The 14424-nt window shown below is 42.2% G+C and overlaps 1 protein-coding gene across 1 annotated transcript; it reads left to right on the top strand.

Moving 5' to 3' along the window:
- Positions 1 to 409: 409 nt before the first annotated feature.
- Positions 410 to 12528, top strand: LOC102288791 (rap1 GTPase-GDP dissociation stimulator 1; the record flags this gene model as incomplete). The annotated part of the gene is given in 7 exon segments (XM_005952808.3): positions 410 to 512; positions 3789 to 3911; positions 4493 to 4618; positions 6028 to 6156; positions 7590 to 7715; positions 8316 to 8459; positions 12397 to 12528. Coding segments are annotated over 7 exon segments (883 nt in total), but the record flags the coding sequence as incomplete, so codon positions are not given.
- Positions 12529 to 14424: the final 1896 nt, after the last annotated feature.

The following is a 14424-nucleotide window of genomic DNA, read 5'->3' on the forward strand; positions in this document are numbered from 1 at the left end:
GGGTTGGGGTTTTTTTTAAATTTTTTTTTATATTATGGTAGGGTTTACCTTACAATATAAAGCACGTTGCGGCGACTGTTATTGGGATTTGGCGCTGTATAAATAAAATTTAATTAAACTGAATTGAATTATAGGATCACTTAAACCTGAACACCAAGTTAGGCATACAGGACTTAGTGCTTGGTAGCCACTAACCAATATCTGTCTACGATTTTGTGTTGGTAACAAGGTAACCCAGCTCCTTATTTTGTCAGTGCTACAGATTTTCCAGATCTTGTTGGCAAATTTTTAGTTGCTTCGTTGTCAGAATCATAATCTTATTCAAGTTGTGTGCTATCTGTAAAATGGCATGTCTCACCTTGACTTCTGTGTTACTAAAGCTAACAGCTAACTCTTGTGTGTGGCAGACTCTCTGTGTGAGGCGTTAAAAGCTATTAGTGTGAGTACAGAGCTGATTGAAGAAGAGCTCAAGCCTCATTTGGATACAGTGCTGGCTGCGCTGCTAGAAAAGAGTAAGTCATATAACACACACATCCCAGGACGTTGATTCTGTTCATCTGGACGTTTTCAGTGGGAAACATTTCTTCAGTCTCAGCTGACTCCAGGTTTCTCCAACCTTATCAACAGTACCTTTGGATAATGGCTGAAACTAGCACCACTAGGCCATGATCATTAACATGCAAATTGTCATAAACATTGATCAGTGGCCATGAGTACCATTCACAGAGAGTGGAGAAATGTTCATGCATGAAGACATTTTAACCCACTTTGAAGAGGACTGCCTAAAGCTAGTACGTGAGTACGAGCAAACGGCACGAGAGATGGCTGACTACAGCTGCCACCAAAACAGGATTACTCCTAAAAGTCTGCAACTGGGATCTTCAGTTAAGGGCCTGCGCAACAAAAGTCCTCCAGAAGGCAAAGATCCAGCTGTTCGGTGAGCATATGAGACAAACTCCTTTTACTCTGGTATCCTACCCTGCACACCGCCCAGTCATTGGTTCGGGTATGTGGATGACACCTGGGGGGGAAATCAAATTTCAGGACGTGCTGAGTTCACTGATCACATTAACTTGATCGATAAATGGCAGGTTAGCCTTAAGTTACGAGCACTACAGAGGGTTGTGCAGTCAGCTGAGCGCACCATCCGCTCCGAGCTCCCTGACCTGCACTCAATCTACAGCAGGCGGTGCTGGACCAAGGCCAGGAAGATGGTGAAGGACCTCAGCCATCCCAACAACAGACTGTTCTCTCTGTGAGGTCAGGAAAGCGATTCCGCTCCCTGAAGACCAACACAGAGAGACTGAGGAGGAGCTTCTTCCCGCAGGCGATACGGTCTCTCAATCACACCACCACACAGTACTGACCCACACATGGTTCTTACACACACACTGGACTTTCTGGACATTGTTTTCACTTCATCACTTAAATCACTTTAAGCATATTTGCACTGCACAAGACATAATGTGGATTGCACAACACTGGTCACTATATTCTTCATTTCCAGTTAATACTTGTACAGCTGCTGTTATTGTGTATATTATTTATTTATTATATTTCTTCATACATTCTTATATAGTTCTATATTGTGTATTTTGTTGTACAGTTATTTTATTTTCAACTTTAATTTATATATTTTATCTTATTCTTCCCAGTTAAATTTACCCTTCATTCTAATTTGTGTTGTACAGTTATTTCATTTTTAACCTTAATTTATATTTTATTCCTTCCTAGTTAAATTTACCCTTTTTAATTTTTCATATTTATTTCCTATCTTATTCATAGCCTTTTCTTTTTTTCTTTAGGTCACGAGCAGTTGTCCAAGCATTTCACTGCATATCGTTGGTATGCTGTGTACGTGACAAATAAAATTTGAATTTGAATTTTCGTAGATTTCCATCAGTAATGGGAGACATTTAAATTAATGAGTGACCGTAAACCTACACATACGGATCAGTATTTAAGGTTTGACTCTCATCATCCATTGGAGCACAAACTAGGTGTCATCAGAGAGGAATGCCATCCCCACAGACAAAGCAGTAGGGGTGGGGGAAAAATCGATACTGTGTAGTATCGTGATATTTTGTATCGATGCAGGGACGGCAGAAATCGATATTTTGTTACAAAAAGGTTTTTGTGCTCTGACTTCAGAGCATGTTGATCCTTTTTCTGAGCAAGAATCCTGACACTGTCCAAATGTGTTTAACTTGTTTTTGGCAGCAATAAACATGACAGTTTACTTATTTTAATTTAAGACATGTTTTATTTTAATTAAGTTTAAAACTTTTTTATTTAATGTAAAATTATATTTTGTTTTAATTTACTTTCAAATTCTTCAGTTGCTGAAGGGGCTGCATAGTTTTCATAAATTGCATAGTTCAGAATAGCTTAATTGTACCAGATGGTTGCATTCAGTTAAGTTGGACTAGACTGTAATACAAACCGTTCAGTTTGTCAACAATAAGACTGAGTGCGAGACTTTGATATTAGATAAAATGAATATTGATAAAGTTTACCTTTATGTACAGAATCTGAATATCACAAAATATTTTAAAAAATTGCAATAATATCGTATCGTGCATTAAGTATTGTGATAATATCGTATCGTGGGATGTATGGTGATTCCCACCTCTACAAAGCAGCCAGGGAAGCAGAAGAACATCATATCAAGAATGTGCTAAGTGAATGTCGTTATCCCAGTTTTGACTAATATCCAACTGGGAAGGCACTTGAAGAAAGCTCCAGACGACCGAGGAGAGATGGAAGCGAAAACCTTTAGTGACCCTTTATGTGTCAGGACTATCGGAACAGCTGAGACGCATTTTCACAAAACACCGGTCCACCCCGAAGATCGGGTCCTCTCGGCACAAACAGAGTAACATGGTGTATGCTGTTAAGTGCCAGGAGGATTTCCAGGATTTATACATCGGGGAAACCAAACGACCTCTGGCAAAGCAGATGGCACAGCACAGAAGAGCCACCTCGTCAGGCCAAGGGTACATCTGTCACCATCTTACAATGCTGTGATTGCAGCCTTTCCCCAACTCTCTGTGAACGGGACTCATGGCCACTGATCAATGTTTATTGAGTTGTGACAATTTGCATATTAAAGATCATCAAACTGACCTCACGGCTCATTGTTAGTCAGTGGTGCTAGCTTCAGTCACTATGCAAATGCACCGTTTCTAAGGCTACGTGCACACTGCATCGTTTTCTCTCTGCTTTGGTCTCCCGTCCACACTGAGGCGGCGTTTTCCTCAAGGAAAACCGCAGCGTTTTCAAAACGCTCTCGAAAACGCGGACTTTCTAAAATGATGACACATTTTAGTCATCTGATGCAGTCAAGTGACCAATTAAAGCTAGCGGAGGGCATTATACAGCAGTTGTTTTGATTGCTCTCAATTTTGACAGCCCTGTTTAAGATTAATATCAGTTTGCATGCTCCAGATAGCTTTTCTTGAAATTCTCACTCGCTTTTGTGCATGCGCAGGACTGGAACGCTTTGGGCCGTTTCAGTGTGGACGCACAACTCTGTGAAAACGACTGAAAACACTAGTGTGGACGCGGAGCGTTTTCAGACGCTTTTCAAATCTATCTGGGCTAGTGTGGACGTAGCCTACGGTTGGAAACCTGCAGTCAGCTGAGACTGAAGAAGTCCCCCAGCTGAGTGCTGAAACAACGCTTCGTCCAGATGAACAGAATCAACTTTTTGAGTCACTTTTCAACTAACATCACATATTGCACAGTGAATTTTATCATTCTAAATGAACGGACTTTTGCATTCACAGAGAAAGATGCTGCTATCGACGTTGCCAAAAGTGGGATTCTACCCATACTGGCTCAGGCCCTACAGAGAAAAAGCAGTCTGAGCTGCCAGGTGGCTTTGGTGGTGGCAGAGATGGCCCGAGAAGGTAGAACACTTGAATACTATAAAACTGGGTGTGCTTCATAAAACAGTTTGTACAGTATAAGCTTCCTTATTTTGTCTTGTCTCATGTTCTCTTTGAAGAGCTTTAGGATTCTACAAGGTCCTTAAAACCAGTTTAACTCATTTTAAGGACCTTGTACAATGTTTATTTTTAATTACAATAATTATTAAATATCAAATAAAAATATATTGCAGTGTATAAGGAAACATTTTTATCCCTTTTAAGTAACTTAAAGCCAGTATGTGTAGGATTATACAGATGAAGCCACTTTAGAAAACGTCCAAACTGGTTTAGTTTAGTGCCACTTTCAACTTACTGGGTTGACGTTTTATCTGTACGAGGTTGTTGTGTTTTTTTTAATATTATTTCTGATATGAAAAAATGCACTTAAATTCCACACAGAGTGGCTGAAAATGTGATGCTTTTAAAAAATGCTTATGCTCCAGTGATGCGTCATGAGACTAAAACACCAGGTTGCTTCATAGCTGTTGAGTAACATATGCAACATAGCATTTAAAATATACCAGCGTTTACAAGGTTTAATGTCCTTGCATGTGTTGTAGCTGCAGTGAGGGAGCCATGCATCGAGGCAGGCCTGGTGAAGGTGTTGGTTCCCCATCTGAACAGCGATAACCAAGAAATGCTGCTGAACTCTGGCAGGGCCATCGGGCGCATCTGCTTTGACAACTGTGAGTTGGTGGGACACTGCTGGCTCCGTCAGCAGGGCGTTCTCAGTGTGCTGATGAGTCTGATTTCTTTTGAAGGCTACAGAGAGTGACAGATCTTAATTCCAGCCTCAAACTACATGATATTCTTGTCATGGTAACTACATCATGCAACTACAGATCAGTCATGCAAGCTGCTTTCAGAACATGTTTCCTAGATGCAGCGTTGCTTTGCATCCATTATTGCACTATGCAAGATAAAATAACTGCATGATGCCTATTTTTGTTCCTGGCTGCCAAAACTGTCCAGATCCTGCCATAATCGGACTGATATAGCGTGAAATGTTATATAGGAGCTAACTTATGCTTTGAAATATGTGAGACTGTCGCCATAAAAGCAGGCACACAGTCAACAACATTACACAGGGTGAGCTGGAGCATTCAAAGCATGGTTAACTGGTGTAGAGTAAGCCTGGCAGTACACTGTCTTAGTGTACTAGTTGCTATGGAAGCCCATTTCCGCCACTAGGAAAAAAAAAGGGATCCATAACTCAAAATTTCGAGTTACTTTCTCGAAATTTCGATTTATTAACTCAAAATTTTGAGAAAAGCAACTTGAAATTTCGAGTTAGCGCTGCCAATCAGTAATCTACGTGAATGACTTCATTTCCTCGTTACCCGGAAGCTGAAGCCCTCAGCTACAAATGCTACAGCTAAGCTACCGGTATTACATCCAGTCGAAGCACAGATTGCTGAGTGTTTTCAGCCTGGCTTCACAAATGATGAAATCCCTGTGTTATTAGCTGAATCACATGGTGTTACTATCAGCAAACGTACTCGCGAAAGCGCCAATTTGTTGGGATCCGTTTTTGAGTGCGCGTTCCTCTGCGCCATATGCTTCCGGGTAACAAGAAAGCGACCTCATTCACGCATATTTTTGATTGGCAGAGCTAACTCGAAATTTTGAGAAAAGTAACTCGAAATTTTGAGTTATGGATACTAGCTGTTTTGTTTTTATTTAGTGGCGGAAACGGGCTTCCATAAGTTGCTGTGTCAAAACAAAAAAGAGTCTTGTAGCAGGTTGCATGTTTCCAGTCTTCAGCGTGCCATGCTTCTGTTCGTGGCTGGGAGGAGCTGATATGATCTGCTGCTGTAGTCTTCTCATTCTCCTCCAGCTTTTCACAACAAGACATTTGCATCCATATTGTAATGTTGTATAAAGCACTTTGAATACTAAGGTAGAGTGGAAAAGAGCTCGATAAGAACCAGTCCGTGTACCACAGAACTGCCTCTCATTAAACGCTTAGAACTTGTCAGCATCCTGAGAAAAAGCTCTGAGATCCATTTTTTAACAAAATGATAAAAATGGATATCTAGAGGTCTCTCACTTTATTCCTTAACACTTATCTCTGTCTCCTACCTTTTTTACCTAGCATACCAGCAGGACCAGTTGGTCCAGAGTGGTGTAATCCCCAGACTCGTTTCCATAATGAGGGCGTATCCTGACAACGATCCACTGGTCAACGTCTGTCTGCTGGCCTTGTGTAACCTGGCAGACATGGGTGATTATTTACTATTTGTATTAAGTGCTGTTAGATGTAGTTTGATCGTCAGTGCTTTAGTGATTACACATGTTCTTTACAGCTACAGCATTGCCTTTAATTAATGTGCCTGCAACCAGTGTTGGGTAAGTTACTTTTTTAAAGTAATTCATTACTAATTACTTAGTCAATATTGTATTTCAAATACTTATCTAATTACTGTGTCTGAAAAGTAACTTCATTACTAAATAAGTAATTTAACCAAATACTTCTTAGAATCCCTCTAAACCTCGAGTGGCAGACGATAGAAATTAAACTCTTTAAATAATGAATAAAGACGGAGACTCTGCAGTACGCAGCGGCAGCATCTCTTCCACAGTGTAGCCTGCAGTCGTTTTTAAGCTCACCTTCAGACGCTTTCTGCGCTGCTGAAGTAAAATCAGGTTTTGCTGCCTAGCGGGAGTTGCCGCGGTGTTATCCATGGATGATGAACAAGGATCGCTCAGAAGTGTTCGTCTATGCTCCGTGTCAGGCGCTTCAGTAGAGGACTCGTGCTATGAACAGCAGCCCATAGTTTTTACATATTACTGTAATGTTCTTGTCTGCTCGTTTCAGAAAAGTGAAGAGACGGGAATATGTCCACCTCAAAAAACAGCCACTCACTTCAGTCCGACAGCTTCCGCTGTAGAAAACGACTGTGCAGCAAACCGGTGTGAAATGACGCGCAGCTGCACTACAGCCATGTTAAAGCAGCAGAGTTTACTTCTACGTTTAGAAGACAAATGATTGAAATCAAATATTCAGCCAGTTTAATTATTTTACCATGTAACGCAAGTACATTGTAAGTAACTGTAATTGAAATACCTAAAAATGAACAGCAATCAGTTACTCTACTCTTTCAGTGGAAAAGTAACTTAATTGCAGTAACGCGTTACACCCAACACTGCCTGCAACCCTAAAAATGAAGCAGGGAGGGTTTTCTTTTGTGAGCAACATGCCAGAGATAAATGGCTGACGCAGTAAATACTTTGTCACTCACTGTGGTAACCACGTCAGGCCAGAGTAATCTTTTTACGCCTTTTAACAGAAGAAAGCATTTAGCATTTGAGTTTAGCCATGCTTTAGCACTCGAACTACTCAACAAACTGTACGTTACAAATGTATTGGTATTAATATAGCATGCACCTGGAGAGATTTAGGGTTCAGTATCTTGCTCAGAGCACTGACCTGTTGAACTGCTCTACCTCCTTAGCCACAGTTCTTTTTAGCTACTGTGATCTAATGGGGTGACTAATTACAGCTTACACAGTTAACATATCCAGGTGTCCCAGAGGAGAGGTGGGCTAATGCTTCAGAAATGAAAAAAGAACCATTCACTGTGCAGTAAGCTGTTCTGCTATGATTATGATATGTCACTAACTCTGTAGCTGATTACACACCACATGTGTTTGCAGACTCTGCAAGGGAGGCGCTGGCACAGCTGGATGTTGCAGATGTACTGATATTTCAGCTGAAACAGGCCCCTGATGCTGAACGCCGACATGTCATTTTGGAAATACTGGGCTCTCTGGGAGAGAGCGGTAAGGGCATGTTTTTAATCGATCGGTGAACCTCTGCCCATCTTTACTCCTGAGAAACTTTCTTTTTAGTACAGTTTACTTTTCGAACCTTTTGTTGCTCCACTTCCAACTTATTTGAAACATGCTGCTTTCATCCAATTCACAATGAGCTAATACGTTTCATGAGCTACTAAAATATTAAATCAGTGTTCTGTGTTTTAATGTCAGTTTAAATGCGTCTACGACATTTGCAGATCCCTTGTATTTGGTTTTCCTCTACTTTTTACGCAGAGCCCCAGCTTTTCTGGAGTTGGGGTTGTAGAAAGCTTGAGGGAGATGGAGAGCAGCCTTGGCATGTGCTTATTGTTTTCAATTTATTGTGAAATACATTGCCTTGACTTGAACTAAGAAAATGTGTTTCCTATTATGAAAGCACTCAAAGACTTTTACCACATGTGCTGCTCAGTAACAAAATAAAGTCCAAACATTAGTTTTCTTCATGCATATGTTCATGATTAATGGAGACAGTAGTAAAACTTGTTGGGTTGTCGTCCTGAGGCAACTGTTGTTGTGATCCGGTGCTATATGAGTAAATTGAAATGAATTGTTCTGTGCCACCAGATACTCTGAAACTACAGTTTGCAGAGTCAGGAGTCCCAGAAGCTTTATCCGAGATGATTCGGAGTCTGCAGGGAGGGTCTGACCCACATGACCTCTGCAGCATCAAGATTGCCTCCAACCTAATGGTGTCCCTGCTTTTAGGGGGTACGTAATGCATAGCAACAACATTGTCTTAGTGTAGGTTTGAAAGGAAGAAGTGGTCAGATGACAAACAGAGGAAGACAAAGTGCTGAAATTGCACTGCGCTGGGATCCACTCACCAAGACGCTCGCCTAATGCAGAGCTCCTGAGCAAAACCTCTGTTCCCCCTGGCTTTGCCTCTCATTGGGCATCTACGGTCTGTAAGTAGGTTTCCATAGTGTTGAGAGGTTTCTTTTTATTTCAATGACACCTAAGAGTGGCATTGCTAAACAGGGCATAAGCTATGCAAGCATGGTGACAGAGACCACGCTGAAAGTTCTAACAGCCTGGCGTATTGCATCGAATGCTGTTGTTGAACTTTGTCCCAACTCAGTAGTGTGCTTAAACAACTGCAGGAGGACGTCTGTGCTGTGAAAACGTCACAAGTTAACACAGATATTGCCGACAGAAATGAGAGACTGGAAGAGGCAGATCGTCGCATTATGAACAGCTGGCTAGAAGCTAAAGACATCAAAGAGGCGTGACCAGAAAGAAAGAGCAGCAGTGTCTTAATCTGTGATTGTTAGAGTGAAGTAACGTGTAGAAGGTGCCAAACTGTACAGACCATATCAAACCTCTGATAGCACAGGTGGTAAGCGTGTACATACAGGTCCAAAAGTATTTGGACGGAGACAACGTTTTTCTCAATGTTGTTCTGCACGTTATCACAGTGAAACGAAACGACTCAGATGTAGCTGAAGTGCAGAATTTCAGCTTTAATTCAGTTGAACAAAAAGCATTTTTGACACAATCCCTTTATTTCAGGGGCTCAAAAGTAATTGGTCAAATTAAATAGCTGAAAATAAAAAAATCGTTTCTTTTTTTTTTGTGTGTCCCGTTTGGATCTTTAGCATCAGAATTGTTGTCTTAAGGCCAAGAAAGATGCCAAGCGGATTTATTTTACCAAGTGGATCATCATGGCCTTGCCATATTGGTCCATTTGATTGACCTTTATTATAATTATGAATTTATTTTATTTTCAGTTGCTACAAACGGGACAGACATGACTGGGGGATAGGACAGGGAGAAAGAATGAAAGAAAGAGGGAGAGAAAGAAAACCAAAGGGGAGAAGAGACGGTGAGAAGGGGGGGAAGAAAGAAAAAAACAAACAAACAAACAAAAAAACAAAACACCTGGGTCACCTGTATGGAGAAAAAAAACAGAAGAGAAAGCAAACAACAAAGAGCAACATAATAAAAAAAACGGCACCATCACAATAAACTAGCTAGCAGTAGATATCAGTAGATACTAAATAATAAACGATATTGTGCAGCACGCAAGATAGACACCACACAATGTGCTTTGAGGCAGCAGCAAAGAAAGCTGTAGTCCGCGTCTGTGCATACCTGTGTGGATCAGCATGCTTGCATTCCAAAGGTTTCTCCATGTAACGATCTGCTAGAGGGTGTGGGGGGCCACAGCCCCGTCCTCCAGGGTATGAAGCAGGTATGGAGGAGATCAAAACTCCAGACATCCAGAGGCCCCCAGAACACAAGAGACCAAGGAAGACCAACAGAGGGGCAGCCGCGCCACTGTCCCAGAAAGAGCTGAGGAGAGTCCCAGATGAGGGCTCACTCAGCAGCCGCGGAACAGAAGCCAGGGGGAGTTGCGGTGACGCGCCCGTGAGCTCCGCCGGCAGCCAGCTGTGCCTGAGTGACAGAGCCCCAGGCCGAGAGGCCGGGGGCACCCCACCTCCGAAGTGGCCCGAGCGAGCCCCAGGCTCCAGGCCCCGATAAGCGGCCGCCAAGGAGTGAGCCGGTGTGTACCCGGACGCCCACCCCCAGACACAAGGAACCACCAACGCACCGACACCAGAGGGAGTCCGCCACCGGCAGGGGAAGTGGTGGTGGGTGGAGATAGCCCTCCAAACCTTGGAGGGCCTGAGATGTCCTTAGAGAGGTGGCGTCTGATACCCAACCTGACATATAGACACAGACATACAGGCACACACAGACACAAACATCCATTCCCACCCTCATGCTCTCAAAAAAATCGTTTCTAATGCTTGATTAAAACCCGTTTGCTGGCAGTGGCAGCCTGCAGCCTTGAACTCATGGACATCACCGGCTTTCCTCCTTTTGAATGCGCCTCCAGGACTTTACTGCAGCGACGTTCAGTTGCTGTTTCTTTGTGGAATCGTCACCATGGACATGATTCTGCGATCATCCACCACTGTTGTCTTCTTTGGACCTGCAGGTGTTTTTGCGTCGTTGTGTTCACCTGTGATTTCTTTCTACCAAACTGTAGGTTTTGCCAATATTGTACCAGTTTCTCAGGTGTTTGTTTTCTGTTTTCGCAGTTTAAGGAGGCTTGTTTCACCTGCATGGAGAGCTCCTCTAACTGCATGTTGTCTGTTCGTAGCAAAATCTTCCAAATGCAAACACCACCTCAAGTCAACTCCAAACCTGCTTAGTTGATAATGAAACAACAAAGGAAATGTCCACACATGGCATTGAAATAGGCTTTGACTCAAGTGTCCCATTGTTTTTGGTTATTTGCCAAAGTGTGGCAAATGTTAAAGAGCTGAAATTCTAAAGAGTTCATCCAATTTAAAGGCTGATACCTTCAAATAAAAGCTGAGAGTCTTCACAACAAGAATATGTTTAGGTAAACAGGGAAAAACAAACTTGTGTCAGTGTCCAAATATATATATAGACCTAACTCTAGATCACTGATGCCTATTCTGGATAATGATCATCAGCTGAGACCTCTCTGTAAATGATCCAGACACTTTTCTTTCGTTTGGCACCGACGTCTTTGCAGCTGACTCCTCACTGCTGTCTCAGGTCACTAAAAAGGGAAGGAGACCTCACTAGAACCACATCTCCACCTGCTCCATCACCCTCCCTGCCGCTGCCCCTTGAGCCAAAGACCACACCACTGCCACACTATCATTGGAATATTCCAGACATTCCTGGAATGTGAGCGAGTGATGATGCAGTGAAGGAGAAGCATAAAACAGAGGTGCAGGGCATGGAAAAAGAATGTGAGATTATTAAAGCACGTAGAAAGTTGCAGACAAAGAATATTTGGCTCACGCTGACCTTCCCTGCCATGCTGTGACTCCGTTCTTGTAGTTAGAAGATGAGGTTTGATGACCACATAGCACTGGATTTCATCAACAGAGAGGCTCTTTCACAGTGAGGGGGTGTGTTGTTTGTTGGTGGGTTTGACAGGTTGTTTACTCAAGGGGAGGGGTATTTTGGTATTTTGTGGTTACTTCTGAAAACGTTTGTTCCTGGGCAAAAGTCAGAGGTATGTTAAAGAGTGGAAGCACAAAAGAAAGGATACCATATGAACATATATTATCCTGTATAAATAATATAGGGACAGAGTAATTTCATGGCATAGCAGGGGTGCTAATAATTCCATTAAACTTAAGAAATGTTTGCTTTATCTCAAATCACATTGGGCAGATGCAGCATTTATACAAGAAACATCTATGATTGGTTCAGAAACAGCTACATTTAGCAAGTATTTAGTGGCTCATTTAATAGTAAAAAACGGGGAGTGCCAAAATTGGATTTTGTTTCACTCAAAGAGCACGGAGGTAGAACATATGTCTGATCATCTGGCTAAAACTGATTACAGGCACACTTGAATCACTGGTGACGAGGACTAATAACTGTCAGGGAAAGATGCATTTTTCTCTCCGATTGTCCAGTAAATACGTTCATTGTGTCGAGTTACAAAACAAAAATTAGTAAATAAAAGAAACGCACTGCACTTGTCACTGAATGTGTTGTGACCAACCTAATATGTAATCTCTGGTGTTGGTGCACTAGTGTATTGATTTACCTAATGAAGCAATAGTAATGTCACTGCTGCATGTGAATCTAAATCATGTGATTTTGTCACGTTGCTTTTTCAGTTATTTTCAAAAGACTGTTTGTGTGTCAGATGAGTCCATGCAGAAGTGTTTTGGTGAAGGATCAGGTCTGGTGTACCAGGATGTTCTGTCATGGCTCCAGAGCTCCAACACCCAACTGCAGCTATCGGGAGCGCTGGCCATCGCCAACTTCGCCAGGAATGGTGAGATGTTTGTCAAAAGGACACACTACATGGTCTTTTTGACTGTTTTCGACTGAGTCTGGAGAGACAGTTCCACTCTTTACAGCTCTCTAAACTTTTTTTAAGATAACTTAAGATTTATTTTTCTTGGTTTTCACCCATTTTTTTTCCCGGGTGAAACATCTCAAAAACCCACTTTCTTCTACTTCCTCAGCAGAAAGGTTCCATCAGACTATCTGTCCAGACAGTTTACAGTTTATACATTAAATTCGAAATGGACATTTTTTTAAATCTGATGTTTTAAACAGATCAAAACTGGTACAAGATCTTCTAAATAGTGTAATGTAACACGATATAGTCATTCTCATTCATTAACAGTTTCTTTAACATACTGTTTTTTGTGTTCAGTGGTATTTAGTGTTATCACGTGATGTTTTTCTGGGGTGAAATGCTCGTAGAGCAGCGGTCCCTAACCTTTTTTGCGCCACGGACCGGTTTATGTCCGACAATATTTTCACAAACCAGCTTTTAAGGTGTCGCAAATAAATGCAACAAAATAAAACCAGTACCGGTACCAAAAGAAAGAAAATGTATTTATAACACACGGGAAAAGACCCAGGGAAACCACCAATCTCACACCTGAGCCCCAACTCTCGCGGCCCAGAACCACACAGCTCCAGTCTCTGTCCCGGGAGTTGGGGACCGCTGTTGTAGAGCACACATCTCTAATCACCCCAAAAACAACAATTGGCTGCACAAGTTGGAATTTACTTTGAATTTTTTTAATCCACGTGGAGTCAAAGTATACTAAAATACTCAATTATACCCTAATATTTGGTTTTATATCCCTTTACATATTGTACCTCGGCCAGATGCTTTTGGTAGCCATCGACAAGCTTCTGGCATAATGCTGGATGGATATTTGACCAATCGTCTTGGCAGAATTGATAGTTTACTCAAATTGGTTGGTTTCCTTGGATGAATCCAGATTTGAAATGTATTCCACAAATTTTCAACAAGTCTGAGTTTGGGGGCTGTTAGCCTGCTTTATCTTTTCCTAATCCAGTCGTGTTATGTGTTTGGGATCATTGTCCCTTTGGAACACCCGGCTGTGTCCAACTTTGTCTTGCTGCTGATCTGAGATGAAGTTACAGAATTGGAGGTAGTCCTCTTTCTTCATTATTCCATCCAGCTTGTACCACTACCACTGGCAGCAAAACAGCCCAAGACCATAACGCTGCCAGCACCATGGTGGATTGCTGGTACTGTGTTCTTGGGTTTTGTTGATCTGTGGAACCAGCACCCCACTACAGGAAGTCTGGATCAGCGCTCTGTTTAAAAAGTCCAGTCTCTGATCCTATGAGCATTACCCAGCAGGCAGTGCAGAGCTTGGATGGAGCCGGTGAGTGAGGACGCTGTTCTAACTGCCTTTAGCCTCCAGGGGAAAAAAAGCAAGACCCGAGTAGCTTTGCAGAGCCACTCCTACCAGCCATACCCGCTGCGGCAGCGCTTTTGGAAGAGGACGAGGTTTAAATCACTGGCTTGGAAAGCTGCCCAAAGATCTGTTTCTTTAAAATGGGCAAAACACTATGTGTATAAAGGCTAATTTACACTACTGCTGTGCAGAAATGATAAGAGTTATGTGTGGAGGAGTAAAGCTGAGCTTTCCAAACCGTGAAGAAAGGTGGGATTGAAGTGCCCCCAGCTTACCTCTCATTACATCTGAGCGTGGGTGAAAGGTTTTATGTTTACAGTGATGCAAAGTGCTGTAACAGAGTTTATCTTTATGCGCGTTTGCAAAAAGTAAATCATATTAATTTTGATTAATATGATTTGTCCAGTAATGTCCAGACATGGGCCCATCCTCCCGTAGGCCCACCACCCGCAGGAGGCGCCATAGGGGTCGGGTGCATTGTG

This window comes from Haplochromis burtoni, unplaced genomic scaffold, assembly GCF_018398535.1.
Source record: "Haplochromis burtoni strain Fernald_Lab_line unplaced genomic scaffold, NCSU_Asbu1 Contig_2232, whole genome shotgun sequence".
Taxonomy (NCBI): Eukaryota; Metazoa; Chordata; class Actinopteri; order Cichliformes; family Cichlidae; genus Haplochromis; species Haplochromis burtoni.